The sequence below is a fragment of the Homarus americanus genome, unplaced genomic scaffold (genome assembly GCF_018991925.1).
Source record: "Homarus americanus isolate GMGI-L3 unplaced genomic scaffold, GMGI_Hamer_2.0 scaffold11187, whole genome shotgun sequence".
NCBI lineage: Eukaryota > Metazoa > Arthropoda > Malacostraca > Decapoda > Nephropidae > Homarus > Homarus americanus.
The window spans coordinates 45,140-61,489 of NW_024723893.1; the positions used below are offsets into that span (position 1 = coordinate 45,140).

Here is a 16,350-nt window from a genome sequence, read left to right on the forward strand (position 1 = left end):
ATATATATATATATATATATATATATATATATATATATATATATATATATATACAGTATATATATATATATATATATATATATATATATATTTATTTATATTTATATTTATATTTATTTTTATTTATTTACAGTGGGGTATGTTATAGCGAATCTAATTGGTTCTAGAACCTTGTTCGTTATAGCATTCGTTTGTTATAGGATTAATCAGTCCCAGGCCCCCAAATACAACCACTTAACACTGAAAAAATTCTGTGGAAAATGTAAAAAATACGGTACTTTATCTTACCTTAGTGTTGTTCAGCATGCAGGACAGGAGGCAGAGGGGGAGGGGGGAGGAGAGAATTATGGAGAAGAGGTGGAAGGAGAGGAGACATCCTTCCTAGCCCTCTTTGGTGACTGTCTCACAGTCACTTTGTCTGTAGGTTCTTTTGTTACCTTTGTAAAGAAGGAATCCAGGGTTGGCCGCTTCAACCTTGATTTCTGGACCTTCCAAAAGTAGTTCATGACATTGTCATTAAACACACTGATGGCCTTTTGCACAGAACCAATATCAGGATGATAATCCTCAGCAAGTTTGGACAGTTTGCTCCAGCAAAAGAACGCATCCTTGAGATCTTTGGCTGGAATGATGCGGCTTTCCTCCTTGTCCTCCTCCCCTGACTCCTCAGAAGTTAAGCTCCGCTTCAGTGTCTCGTTTTGTTCTTTGTGAAGCTCAAGCAGCTCCTCAGTGGACAGTTCCTTACTGTGCTCTTCCACCAACTCCTCAACATCATCATCATCCACTTCCAGGCCCATGGAATTGCCCAGAGCCACAATTTCATGAACAACAGCCTCTTCTTCTAACTCTTCGAAGCCTTCAAAGTCTCTTTGAAGGACACATTCAGGCCACAATGGCCTCCAAGCAGCACAAAGACACCTCACAGTAACCTCTTTCCAGGCTGAGGTAATTAAAAAAACAGCGTCTGCTATATTGAAGTGACTCTTCCAAAATTCCTTCAAGCTAACATCACTGGAAGAAGTGGACACAAAACATTTTCTAAACAGTGCCTTTGTGTACAGCTTCTTAAAGTTAGAAATTACCTGTTGATCCATGGGCTGGATGAGAGGTGTTGTGTTGGGTGGCAAGAAGTGCACAGTGATGAAGTTGAACTCCTCTGGCAATTCAACCATCAAATTAGGAGGGTGGGCTGGTGCATTGTCCATCACCAACAAAGCTTTCAGTGGAAGATTATTCTCCCCGAGGTATTCCCGAACACTGGGTCCAAACACCCCAATCACCCACTCAGAAAATAAATTCCTGGTCACCCAAGCCTTTGGGTTTGACCGCCACATAACACCAAGGCAGGTCTTCCTAATGTTTTTGAAAGCTCTGGGGTTTTCTGCATGGTACACAAGGAGTGGCTTTATTTTGCAGTCACCAGAAGCATTAGCACAAAGAAGGAGGGTAAGCCTGTCTTTCATTGGCTTATGGCCAGGGACAGAAGTTTCCTCCTTGGTAATGTATGTACGGCGAGGCATTTCTTTCCAAAAAAGTCCAGTTTCATCACAGTTGAATACCTGCTGAGAAACAAAGCCTCCCTCTTTAATAACATTAAAAAAATTGTCATGGTGTTCCTTAGCTGCTTCCTTATCTGCGCTAGCAGCATCACCATGTCTCACAACAATATGTAATTTATTTCTCCTTCTGAAACCAGTAAACCACTCCTTGGTACCCCTAAACACTGGCACATCACTATCACTTGCACTGGGAGTCTTGGCTTTAAGGTCCTCAAACAATTGTCTGGCCTTCTCACAAATTATAGCTTCACTAATGCTATCACCTGCCATTTCTTTCTCCTTTATCCACACTAAGAGTAAATTTTCCGTCTCCTCAATCACATTACACCTTGCTTTGCTAAGTCGATTTAGCCATCCCATACTCGTCACTAAGTTTCGCAATGCTTGTTCCATCCTCACGTTTCTTTATGATTTCTTTCTTAGTTTCAAGAGTTATGAGCTTTCTCACTCGCTTTGGATGATTCATTGTCACAAATGTACACTTGTATAACAAAATATTTATACAAATAACTCTATTTCCACATCAAAACACGAAATTTCAACAATAACAGTGGTGCACTGGCTACACAATGAGACAAAGATGGCGCCTGACGCTCTTCTTGTGGGTCGAGGTACAACAATATTCATGCGCCAGGCGAAATAGTCCCGTATTCATCCGCGTTCGTTGTAGGAGTTGCGTTCGTTATAGCATTCTCAATTTTATAGGTAAAACTGTTCGTTATAGGAATATTCGTAGTAGGATCCGTTCGTTATAGCATACCCCACTGTATATATATATCGTTTCTTATACTTATAGTCTATCCTTATACCTTTTCAGTTGCCCGGTAGTCTAAAGACAAATCTGAAAGTGTCAAATCGGCCCCCCTCACATAGGAGACGATTACTCCACACCGTAACGCTTGGAGGAGCACCACACACAAAGGTGTCAATCTTTTCAAGTTAGTCCAACTGCATAACGATGTAGACAAGCATCAATGCCCGAAATACGCTGAGAGAGAGAGGCAGTGTCGGTGAGACGCAGTGGGTGAAAGGGAGGGAGGAAGATGAAATTATGATTTAGGTGGTGATAATAGAGGTAGTGGTGGTGACCATGGAGCTGGTGGTGAGAAAGCAGAAAGGTGACTTACCTTTTGTAATAGTAGAACATTCTTTCATTAGTCGGCAAATGGTTAGTACTGTACTGTATACGGACCTTCACACGTGAAACATCAATATCGAGTGGAGGGATTGTTCTATCTTGCAGATGAAGGTAGGACTGCACATTAGCATTGCAGCCATTTATCCAAACTGCTGCCTTCACCTCAGGGATGAAAGTGGCAAGGGACAGTGCAAGATCTCCACCTTTACTTGTTCCAATGGTTCCTACACTTGGCTTCAGAACCTGCCAAGAAATAATATTTTACAAGGGGTCATCGCTCTATGTTGTACTGATTACAGTATGTCTTTCCACATAATATACATTGCTGACAAATATAATTAAAAATTTTCATTCTACATCAATTTTTTTGCAAATATGTTGAAAACATCATCTACTGTTTTATATTAAGTCTGTGAGACCCAAATATGATGCATAGTGTTATGCTGCCAGACTGGGGGTCACTAATTCTAAGGGGGAATACTTGACTCTAGTCTTAATTTCTAAGGGTCGCTGCCACCAGAGCCCCTCTGGACAGCATGTAACTCGTTAGGTAGCGGGCAGAGTGGACTAGGCATTGGGTTAGGTTTTCCATTGACCAGATCGATAAGGGGAAAGAAGGGTGAAACCATAACATGTCTTAATTAATTTATTCCTTATAAAGCATACTGGTAAAAAAACATACAAATGAATTGGTCTTCCTCAGAAGAACAACAAAAATGTTGGTTACCCAGATGGGCACCAGACGTCTTACATTAATGGCGTGTCATCCACATACTTATTGCATAACAATCTGTGACCACCTTACCTCGGTCATTCCTTCTTACACTATCCCTTAACACATCAGACTGCTCCACCTGTATGGAATATAGCACCGTCGGTTATCATACATAGTAGCACCATCTCAACACACAGGTTACACTCCACCCCTGCAGGTATGGGACTCCTTGTAACTTTCAGGTATACACAACAGGCACCTCGTTCGCACACCGCCCTCGGTGGGTAAAGACGAGGGCTTCACCCAGACATACCAGAACTATTTCTACGCCTGACTTTTCTTCTTTGGAAACGAAAGTCCTAGCAGGCATGCGCTTCCAAAAAATTCCGGTTTCATCCACATTGTACACTTGTTCTGGTGTGTAGCCGCCTTCAGCAATCATTTTCTTCAGTTCTTCTGGATATTTACGTGCAGCTTCTGTATCAGCACTAGCAGCTTCACCGACCATCTTAATGTTATGCAAATGAAGGCGATTATTAAACCTTTCAAACCATCCTTTACAAACTTTTTGCTTTCTCTTGAATGATCATTGTGCTTCGCGGCACGTTCCGTTTTGTTTGGTCTTCAATCCACACACTCAAGAGTCTTTCCATATTAAGCATCACATCACTTCTATGAAAAAACAACGTACGGGCAGTTAAAGGAGTAGCCGATTGAGCACTTGACCTAATTTTGTCTTTATTATCACTTATTGTGCACACTGTAGACATAGCAAGGCCTAATGTTTTTGCAATCTGGCTAAGGGTTTCTCCAGCATCAAACCTCCGTAAAACATCAAGCTTAATGTCAGGGTGTAATTCCTTTATGAAATCTTTTAGCACCACTGCTTTCACTTGAACTTGATGGCCTCTTTCCACTCATCTTGAATAAGGGTACACAGTAATACATTCCTGAATAAAGAAATATTTAAGTGTCGCGAGATCAAGCGCACAAGACCGCATGCGAGTTCAAACAGAGCGGGTTGGCGTGGAGTGGGTACAAGGCGTCCCCACTGTACAGTCTTGTAGCAACCACCAAGAAATCCACACCAAATAAAGTTTATAATTTATGACTATTTTTTCTCATAGTACAGGTATTGAAAAAAAAATATATATATTTAACTTATCATATTTATACCAAATTTCCGTAATGGCGAATATTTTGTCCGTATCCCAGATATATGGGTCATAATTTACAAAATCTGTAGGAGCGAATTTCCGTAACCTGAGTTTCCATAACCCGGGGATGCCTGTACTGTATTGTCTCCATATCACAAGTCATAGTGTGCCCTGCAAGACACAAGTACCAATATATTAGTGTCTGACCGCATAGTCTTGTGACTAGGCTTGTTGCCCCCTGGGGTATAAAAAATTAATTAAATATTAAATAAGCCCAACATAACTAAACAGACGTTTAGTCAGGAAAGACCTCAGTAGCTCCATTCCATCCCCTGGGCATGCAAAGTAGCTATCAAGCTCCTTCAGTTGAGGAGTGTGTGGATGACTGCTGCCTCCATGGTGACCAAGTCTGACTAAGACTCACCGTGAACTGTCCCTCTAACTGGGGTGAGGCTGTGGTAACGTCACTTTTCGATTGTAACTGACGAGTGGCTGAATTTTGAATTTTTTATACCACATAACTTCTGGCAAGTGTTGGGGGGGGGGTGTTACTTAGTTATTTAAGCAGAAGTTTACATGCACAATTCTAAACCACAATGTCTCTATGGTAAAATGTCAGATTCTGCATAGTTTCCATGTTACAATACATTTAAGATGTTGTATTAATGAGAGTGAATTTGAAGTGAAACCCCCATAGGTTTTTGTAATCATTCATGCACAGATCTCTACAGTGTGACTCCTCTTTGTTACAACTTAAAGGAAATGTTAAAAGTTGCCCCCTTCTGCCTCAATGCATGTATCTCGCAACAAATGGGAACTTAAGGATTTACTAAACAAAATATATTACACCCGAATACCTGCCTTGTTGCCACCCACAGATGCCCCACACCTCTCTACACAAACTGTTCCATCTGGAAATGGGACACACTTGTAGCTGGGTAGAATATGCTAATTTTCAGCCAATCAGCTCAGCTGTGCTTCTGATGTCACACTTACAAGTCATGGTGATTGGGTAAGGTGTAGGCACACAGGCAACCCCTTGATATAACCAGCGTGGCTTGGTACAGAATGCCTCTACACTGGCTTTTTGGGCGAGAATATTATCTAAACTAAACTCTTATATATTTTCTCAAAACATGACAATTTATTCTAAAAACATTCTGTTACAGCAGTGATGCTATCATCACAAGGCCTGGGGAGGTAAGAAAAATTGACAGTAGTATTGTAGTAGTAGTACAGCTTATACCTCTCTAGTCTGGCAACCTCAGGACCTGACCGGTACCGGACCATGGAAATTTCAGGACCATGGAAATTCACCCTTTTCCTGGATAGATAGTGACTTGTGCTTACTCTTGGAAGCACTGGCACCACTTTCACTGCTTCTTGGTCTCTTTGAAAACATATTGAAGGGTTAAATGTTGTACAGTAGGTTCTCAAATTTCATGAGTTTTTAATACAACGTTTTTTATTTGGACAAAAAAAAAAAAAAACACTACACAATTTAAAATTTCGACGGCAGAAATTCAAATTTCGACGGGTTTGAACGGCCCGCCAACATTCAGACGACGTGCATGATCGTGTAAACAGCGTCATTTCTCTTATGTACAAAAGACTCATTATTGTTTATTACTGAATGTCTTTTTGATTGAATTATTGTTTACGTGTGCAAAATGAGCAATACAATTCATTAACAATACGTGGAATATTAAAACACGAGGAGACGAGACGGCATTGTTTTTGTTAATGTTTACAAAACCAGTGACTGATTGGTTCTACATATAAAACTGAAGAAAACAGGACCCTGGTTGTAGCTGTAGTAAAATTAATGTAAAAAATTAATATGGTTGTTTGAAGTAATGTTATTTAATGTTAATAAATAGAACAATATAAGTAGCTAACCAATAATGGTAAAGAAAAACAGTGAGATTGCATATGTAAGTGCCCACATGTGAAAACATATCGTCATTACTCTACATAAGAATATGAAAGCAACACTTATTTACTGTTCATATACAGTATATTTTAATTCATGTTTCTGAATTTAAAACATAAATTCTACCCACCAGTGGTGGTAAAATTGAAAACATAAGGACAGCCAATGTTGTTGTGTGTGTTTTTACTCGGATGACGAAGTTGCCAGTTCATCAGGTTCAACTCTAGCTGAAGCTGTAGAACATAAGAACTTTTTCTGTGTTTTTTTAGTTTGTATTTAACTTTATCTGTGTTATTTTTGTTGGTTTATTAGGATGTTGCTTTATTACAGGTAGTAATTCGCCAAAAAATTAGGGTAAATAAGGCAAAATTTAGCCAAACATCAAAAGTACCAGACTCAAATTAATTTTCTCCATGGGCAAACTAAAATCGTTCGGGACCACGGGAGTTTCCGGACCACACAATGCCGGACTAGAGAGGTACAACCTGTAGTAGTAGTAGTAGAAGGAAATCTGCCGTGATGTCAGGGTAGAACCGACCCTCCTTCCATTGGACGGTAAGATTTTCCAACATAGAACTTCCAACGAAGCCTGTGTTGACGTCAGTGCTCGAGGATTCTGGACGCGGGGACAGCGAGCCTTCTTCGACATCAGGAATTTTTTATCCCATGGCCGCATGTCACCGTAACTTAGCTCTCGATGCTGCACACAGGAGGAACGAGAACGACAAGGGCATACGGGGAGAGAATTCAGAATGTTGATCAAGGCAGCTTCACTCCTCTAGTATTCACAACCTCTGGTGGGATGGGACCAAGTGCAAGATGCTTCTATGCCAGACTCGTGGAGGTGCTATCCGAACAGAAGCAGTAGCCCAGAAGTTATGTTACAGCCTGAATGAGATGTCGACTGTCCTTCTCTCTCCTTAGGTCGGCTTTGCTCTGCCTCAAGGGAACGAGAGCATCGGCCCCAAAGCCGACAACAGTTGCAGACATTGACTATGAGGCAACAGTCACTGAATGCCGCATAGATCTGCGGCTCAACCAACTGAACGTAGCTAGGACAGCTACTTATGTATTAGGATATTTAATATTAAGGTAATAAAATGGTGGTGAAGGTATGGCTATTGGGGGAGGCTGGAGGCCATTTAAAAAAAAAAAAGTAGTAGTAGCAGCTATGAAATAAATAAAATACAAAACAAAAAAATCTGAACTACCTGTTAACACGTAAACCAGGTACTGTACAGGTATTGGCGTTGGCTAGTGTTATATATAATACTATTTTAAACCTCCAACTAAACTTGGAAACATTGATACTGTACATTAATGTTCTTTAAAAATTCAAACAAAACCCATAAAAGAAGTCACAAAAATTGTGAAACAGATAAAGTATTAGAAATACTCTATAAAATAATTATGGCAACAATGCTTGGAACACATAATGTTACTCTCAACATTTTACAACTCAAGTTCTGCATTCCTCAGACCGGCATTCTCAGTCAGATTTTTCACCTGAAAATTGAGCTCTGAGGAAAATATAAAATACGGGAGTTCTCAAGCAAGTTTTGATTGCACTTCAAGTTCAAATGAGTTTTTTTTAATATTTATAACAAAGAAGCATCGATTTTATTAAAGCAAATTAATGTACAGGTACGCCCCAATAAATGACGCATATGTGGACTGTGAAAAGTCAATGGATAGATAATCAAAGGTTTTGTAAGCAATTAGTCCTATAAGAATATAACAAATTCAGGAGGTCAGGAACCAGCCACCACCCCAAAAACTCCCATCCACCCTTGATATATTTTTGTCATTTAGAATGTCAAGCAAGAAAAAGAAGCAGACATATACAGCAAGCAAAATAAGCATTAATTAACCCTCTCAGCCTCGAGCAACATCATTGTGGCGTCCATTGGGCTATACTGAACTCTGGATCACATTTGATAGACGTCGTTTTCTTTGGGTGGGCCTTATTACCTTCCCCAAGACGGTCTTGGTCATTGTGTGCATGGCAGCACAGCATGAAGCCAGTGTCACTCTGGCCATTAGAGTGAGAGGAGGGTGCGCTGCTCGGCCCTTTAATTATTCCACGAGTTTTTGCGTTATATTAATTTTTCCTTATACCACAAGGAAAAAGGTGACTGGAAATCGAAATGTTACTAAATATTTTCCCAATTTTTCAATTTATACTCTAAAAAAGTGGATTAAATTTAAAGAATTGTAAATATTTTATGGGTTCATACAATTTTACGTTAGAAGAGATCCAATTAAAATTAATAAAACAATTCCATGGCAGTGAAATGAGCCCTAAAAAAAAAAAAAATAAATAAATAAATAAATAAATAAATAAAAAAAATAAAAATAAAAAAACATAAAAAATCCGAAGCAGAGCGTAAGTTTTCATGCACATGTGTGCCTCAGGCTGAGAGGGTTAAGGAATGTAAGCTTAAAGTGAGACCGTTATTTACCTATGTTGAAGCGTTGAGTCCACGCCGAGTCATCAATCCTCCCTCTGGCTGAAGGGCTGGCTGATGCTTTGGCCACTGTTTCTGCCAGTAAGAATTTTAAAAGATACAGGTACTCCTTGACTTACGACCTACTCGACTTACGACCACCCGGACATACGACCACCGCAATCGTAAAAAATATTTTTCAATTACAGTGGGGTATGCTATAACGAATCTAATTGGTTCTAGAACCTCTTTCGTTATAGGATTAATCCGTTCCAGGACCCCAAATACAACCACTTAACGCAGAAAAAATTCTGTGGAAAATGTAAAAAATACGGTACGTTATCTTACCTTAGTGTTGTTCAGCATGCAGGACAGGAGGCAGACGGGGAGGGCGGAGGAGAGAATTATGGAGAAGAGGTGGAAGGAGAGGAGTCATCCTTCCTAACCCTCCTTGGTGACTGTCTCACAGGCACTTTGTCTGTAGGTTCTTTTGTTACCTTTGTAAAGAAGGAATCCAGGGTTGGCTGCTTTAACCTTGATTTCTGGACCTTCCAAAAGTAGTTCATAACATTGTCATTAAACATACTGATGGCCTTTTGCACAGAACCAACATCAGGATGATATTCCTCAGCAAGTTTGGACAGTTTGCTTCAGCAAAAGAACGCATCCTTGAGATCTTTGGCTAGAATGATGCAGCTTTCCTCCTTGTCCTCCTCCTCCCCTGACTCCTCAGAAGTTAAGCTCTGCTTCAGTGTCTCGTTTTGTTCTTTGTGAAGCTCAAGCAGCTCCTCAGTGGACAGTTCCTTACTGTGCTCTTCCACCAACTCCTCAACATCATCATCATCCACTTCCAGGCCCATGGAATTGCCCAGAGACACAATTTCATGAACAACAGCCTCTTCTTCTAACTCTTCGAAGCCTTCAAAGTCTCTTTGAAGGACACATTCAGGCCACAATGGCCTCCAAGCAGCACAAAGACACCTCACAGTAACCTCTTTCCAGGCTGAGGTAATTAAAAAAACAGCGTCTGCTATATTGAAGTGACTCTTCCAAAATTCCTTCAAGCTAACATCACTGGAAGAAGTGGACGCAAAACATTTTCTAAACAGTGCCTTTGTGTACAGCTTCTTAAAGTTAGAAATTACCTGTTGATCCATGGGCTGGATGAGAGGTGTTGTGTTGGGTGGCAAGAAGTGCACAGTGATGAAGTTGAACTCCTCTGGCAATTCAACCATCAAATTAGGAGGGTGGGCTGGTGCATTGTCCATCACCAACAAAGCTTTCAGGGGAAGATTATTCTCCCTGAGGTATTCCCGAACACTGGGTCCAAACACCTCAATCACCCACTCAGAGAATAAACTCCTGGTCACCCAAGCCTTTGGGTTTGACCTCCACATAACACCAAGGCGGGTCTTCCTAATGTTTTTGAAAGCTCTGGGGTTTTCTGCATGGTACACCAGGAGTGGCTTTATTTTGCAGTCACCAGAAGCATTAGCACAAAGAAGGAGGGTAAACCTGTCTTTCATTGGCTTATGGCCAGGGACAGAAGTTTCCTCCTTGGTAATGTATGTACGGAGGCATTTTTTCCCAAAAAAAGTCCAGTTTCATCGCAGTTGAATACCTGCTGAGAAACAAAGCCTCCCTCTTTAATCACATTCAAAAAAATGTCATGGTGTTCCTTAGCTGTTTCCTTATCTGCACTAGCAGCATTCCCATGTCTCACAACACTATGTAATTTATATCTCCTTCTGAAACCAGTAAACCACCCCTTGGTACACCTAAACACTGGCACATCACTATCACTTGCACTTGGAGTCTTGGCTTTAAGGTCCTCAAACAATTGTCTGGCCTTCTCACAAATTATAGCTTCACTAATGCTATCACCTGCCATTTCTTTCTCCTTTATCCACACTAAGAGTAAATTTTCCATCTCCTCAATCACATTACACCTTGCTTTGCTAAGTCTAGAGATTCCCTTAGCCACTTGCACAGTTTTCAACTCCTCTTTATTCTTCAAAATCGTACATATAGTCGATTTAGCCATCCCATACTCATCACTAAGTTTCGCAATGCTTGTTCCATCCTCACGTTTCTTTATGATTTCTTTCTTAGTTTCAAGAGTTATGAGCTTTCTCACTCGCTTTGGACGATTCATTGTCACAATTGTACACTTGTATAACAAAATATTTATACAAATAACTATTTCCACATCAAAAGACGAAATTTCAACAATAACAGTGGTGCACTGGCTACACAATGAGACAAAGATGGCGCCTGACGCTCTTGTTGTGGGTCGCGGTACAACAATATTCATGCGCCAGGCGAAATGGTCCCGTATTCATCCGCGTTCGTTGTAGCATTCTCAATTTTATAGGTAAAACCGTTCGTTATAGGAATATTCGTAGTAGGATCCGTTCGTTATAGCATACCCCACTGTACGTATTTTCGAGTCCCGACGTTAGTGATTGCACTGTGTACTGACAAAATTTTCGTTTGTAATTCCCTTTAAAATGGCTGGCAAGCGTAAACGTGAGAGTTCTTGTGGTGCTGAGAAGAAAGAGAGACACCCATTTTAGATTTTCTATGTATTATTTTCGCATTTTCGACTTACGACCTGGTCGTTGGTCCCTAACCTCGTCGTAAGTCAAGAACTAACTGTACTGTATCCCCACACATTGCGAAAACAATTACGGGCTAGTGGAAATTTCTGTGAGCTAATGGAAAATTTTTAGATTCAGCAGGCCTGCCAACACATACATGCCCTCACTATGTTGATATCCCATACCTATAAACCTGTTCTATATGGTTTCTGGACAAATACAGCCATCTGTGGACATTATAAATGGCTTCTCTCAAAATTATCTTTTTGCTAAGTTACTATGTTGTGGAAGGGGAGGAAGGAGAGAATGATAAAGTAAGATGTCACTTTTGATACAATCAATCTTTTTATTCTCAAGTCAAAATACTGTACAAATTATATATCACATTTTATCCGTTATTGAAGACTTTATATTATTTATGATGCATCGTACACCATAAGAGGCTGATCATAGTACAATACTATAGTAATAATAATAATGAATCAATAATATTCAGATCAAAAGCTGGCCTTGAGGGTAGGAAGAGATTACCTTCTGATACAGTTGGTCCTTTTATTTTGAAGTCATATTACAAATTAAGTATCATGTTTTGTTTCTATTATTGAATATATCATATTATTTATGCAGAAACATACACCACAAGAAGCTGATCATTGGAGAATATAATATAAAAAAGAAAAAGAAAGGCAAATATGGCACAGCCAGTCCCCCCCCCCCCTCCTTTACATAAGGAAGGGGTGAGTGGTCAGGGAACCTTTTCCCTTGTTATTCAGCTTGTCTTTTATTTTGAAGTCAAATCATATATTGTATTGTATTTTGTTCTATTTAATACTGTAGGTTATATTATTTATTATGAAACATACACCATAATACTGATAATGAGAATATTATATAATAATAAAAATAAAAATGAACATGCTATTGTGGCAACGGCCAGACCCACACAACAAGTGTCATCTCATATCTATTAGCTCTAATTAGGCCTATATCAAATCTGATTAGACCACAACATCCTCATTAAAGACAACATACAGTATACAGTACTTAAAACGCTAGCCATTGTCTATGGGTTAAACAGACGAGGAAATATCGCTGGGGCGTTTAGACATGATTGCATAACACACCTAACACAAAAAATTGAAGAGAAGAGATATGAACAACATACTGTATACACCAGTGGTTCCCAACCTCAGGTTGCATCCCAAATCAGGGTCGCAGGGTGTCCTCAGTAGGGTCGCGAGGGGCCCTCAGACAATTTTAAAAATATAGTACAGTACTTATCATAAAGTCACGACACCGTATTGTTGGGAGATTTAGGGTCGCAGCCAAAAAAGGTTGGGAACCACTGCTACACTGTAGTCTTGATGATTCATGAAATACAAATTTGCGTACTCATGGCAAGAATTCCCACCAAGTCACCACCCGCCAAACTCAAAGGAGCTCTGCCGCTCCTCCCCCAATCGCCGGATCTCTGGGGTGGTCAATAAAACTTGCGGGGTTATTACCCCAATATGTAATCGGTTAATGGGAAGTCAGTTTATGGGGTATACAGGTACCTATATTAGGAAACAATTTTAAGTGATTTCAATGCAAATGCATTATCATTAAAATATTTTTTATACATATAAATGAAAATTACAGATAACAGTTCATTTCGCTTTTGTTTACATCCAATGAGGGCAGCCAGCATGGATACTCAAGCATCATCAATTAAGTATTTGAACAAGGGAGCTGAAACTTCCTTTGTTGATAAAGTGAGAGTGTGCAGAGTGCTGTGGGATTCCAGACATCCATTGTGTCTCAAGAAAAGCTTACCGTATATCTCGGCCTATAAGGCGGCGGGGTGCATAAGACGGCCCCCAAATTTCCATTTAAAAAGTAGCTTTTGGGCTCTATTCGCTGTATAAGACCGGTACCCCAAATGTGACACTTAAACACTGATCCAGTAGTCCTTTACCAACCATCCTTGGTTTTTTAAAATAAGGCCAATTCACTTCAAGTAATGTCGTCAAATGTTACCCGCTGGTGTAGTGTAAACACTAGTGACGTCACTTAAGCGTCTGCTATTTACCGGTAACTGGAACTAATGTGGGTGTCAAGTGAAATTTTTCCATTTACTTGAAATGGATTTACCAATTTATTTGTTTATTTATTTATTTATAATATACTGTAACATATTAAACACACTGCAAGTATTTTCTTTAATTTATACGCTTGCTTCGCACGAGAGGTGGTGGGAGTGTTCCCTCGTCTCCGTGGTGGGACTGTGTTCCGACTGTTTGTACAACAGCTACCACCGTATTCTAATTGTGGTGTTTCATTAGGATTTGAGTGAAAAAGATTATGTACTTACTACATACATTTATTACACAAACATATATATATAAATATATAAATATATATATATATATATATATATATATATATATATATATATATATATATATATATATATATATATATATATATAAATATATATATATATATATATATATATATATATATATATATATATATATATATATATATATATATATATATATATATATATATAAAATATATATATAAAATATATATATATATATATATATATATATATATATATATATATATATATATATATATATATATATATATATATATATATATATATATATATATATATATATATATATATATATATATATATATATATATATATATATATATACAGTAGTTGCCCGCTTAACGCGGTCAATAAAACCCACAGGGTACCGTGTTAAGTGAAAACCGCGCTAAGTGAACAACAGAACATATGGGATTAATTCCAATAGAAACTGGCCCGACCCCCAAACTCCACTTTTTTCGACACAATACCTATGTTCTAGTAAAAATAACATCTTAATTTTATTCTGGTACATGCACACAATTAATACTTAAGAGAAATAGAGAAATACAGTCGCCAAGTTAATGTCCATTCAAATAATGGACTCAACTCCCTCCCCCTCTTCTCACACTGCACTGCTGGCTCTTCCTTCTCTGAGAAATTTTGGGGGGAAAACCACTAAATTTTAATAAATAATACCTCAAACTAAAGTTAGGATAATGCAATTGACATTGCTGGAATCCTTGTAAGACCAGGAATATTTTGAATATAAATGTCATATATTTTGCACAAAAGATAACATATTTACTCAGAGTAAACATTATATCTAAAATTTGTATGTCTAATGTAAAATCTATGATGTTTATATTGAAAATGATCATCATATTGTAAGAATTCCAGCAATGTAAATTATATTCTGGCCGGGTAATTTGTATGAATTTTATGAGCTAAAACAGGCAGGCAGGCAGTCAGGCAGGGTGGCAGGTGGGGCGAATCTAATAATAGCTCTCGAGCCGGACACTCTGCGCGTATACGTGGAAAAAACCCGCGTTAAGTGAAAGTTCAGCTCTGGCGAGGCGCCGCGTATACGTGAAATCGCGCTAAGCGAAACCGTGTTAAGCGGGGTATTACTGTGTATATGTATGTATATATATATATATATATATATATATATATATATATATATATATATATATATATATATATATATATATATATATATATATATATATATATATATATATATATATATATATACAGTGGCCCCTCGGTTAACGAACTCAATCCGTTCCAGAAGGTCGTTCGTTAACCGAAACCATTGGTAGAAAAGTTCACTTACTTTGAGGTGTGTATGTAGAAGGCTCCTGGATGATGATGATGATGGATTTAGAATGGGGGTGGAGGAGAAGGAAGAAGAGAAGGCATTGGGGTGGAAGAGAAGTCACCCCATGGTGCCATTTCACCCATAAAATTTTAGCTCTCTGGTTTAATTCAAGATTATTTTCTTTAAATCAACGCTGCACTGCATTATATATTGTCAATATATAAAATATATTTCAAAATGACCAATAATTTGCTTGGAAACACAGAAAAAAAGCGTTTAGTTGAAGAGTCTCAAGCAAGATGTTACCTCCAGTGAAAACAGAGAGAGACTGACGCCTGTTTGCTGTGTTAAGAGGCTGGATGCCGCGCATTAAACTAGTCACTTTACCTTCAATTTTGTTCAATAATTGTTAAAATGACTAAAAAATTGAATATTAAACTTTTAAAATTATTGAATAGTATAAACTTCTTGATATTTACAAAAATAGTAAGGAATTTAAGCCCTAGAACCGATTAATGTATTGGCGGACTGATACTAAAGCTGGTTGCCCGGTCAGTGCAAGCGAAAACATGTTGAGGTCGGTTCGTAAGAAGTTCGTTAAGCGAATTTTTTTTCGTTAACCGAATTGAAGATGGAAGGCAGTTCGTTAATCAAATTACGTTAACCGAGGTGTTCGTTAAACGAGGGGTCACTGTATATATATATATATATATATATATATATATATATATATATATATATATATATATATATATATATATATATATATATATATATATATATATATATATATATATATATATATATATATATATATATATATATATATATATATATATATATATATATATATATATATATATATATATACTTCTGGGTTCACACCCCATACGTGCAGACGCTGATCGCTATAAGAACAGCCCAGTCCCAACCATTGTAAAATTATCAATAACATGTAATAAATCAGTGTATTCACTCCCAGTAAACACTGCTCCCTACACTGTCACTATGTTGAAATGAACTGTAGTTTGAGCTGATCCCCATCTAAGTTACTATATGTCTTATTTGTGTCACTTATGTCACTTGTATATTATTTGTAATTCGTAACCCAT

At 38.2% G+C, this 16,350-nt stretch overlaps 1 protein-coding gene across 2 annotated transcripts in view; it reads right to left on the reverse strand.

Moving 5' to 3' along the window:
* The window catches only part of LOC121863985 (acyl-coenzyme A thioesterase 1-like), a 68,255-nt gene that overhangs the window by 12,505 nt on the left and 39,400 nt on the right, over positions 1-16,350 (reverse strand). For both annotated transcript variants that reach the window (XM_042362855.1, XM_042362854.1), the window contains exon 7: positions 2,752-2,940. In XM_042362855.1, coding sequence (XP_042218789.1) covers positions 2,752-2,940 — 189 coding nt within the window. The remainder of the gene's footprint in view (positions 1-2,751; positions 2,941-16,350) is intronic.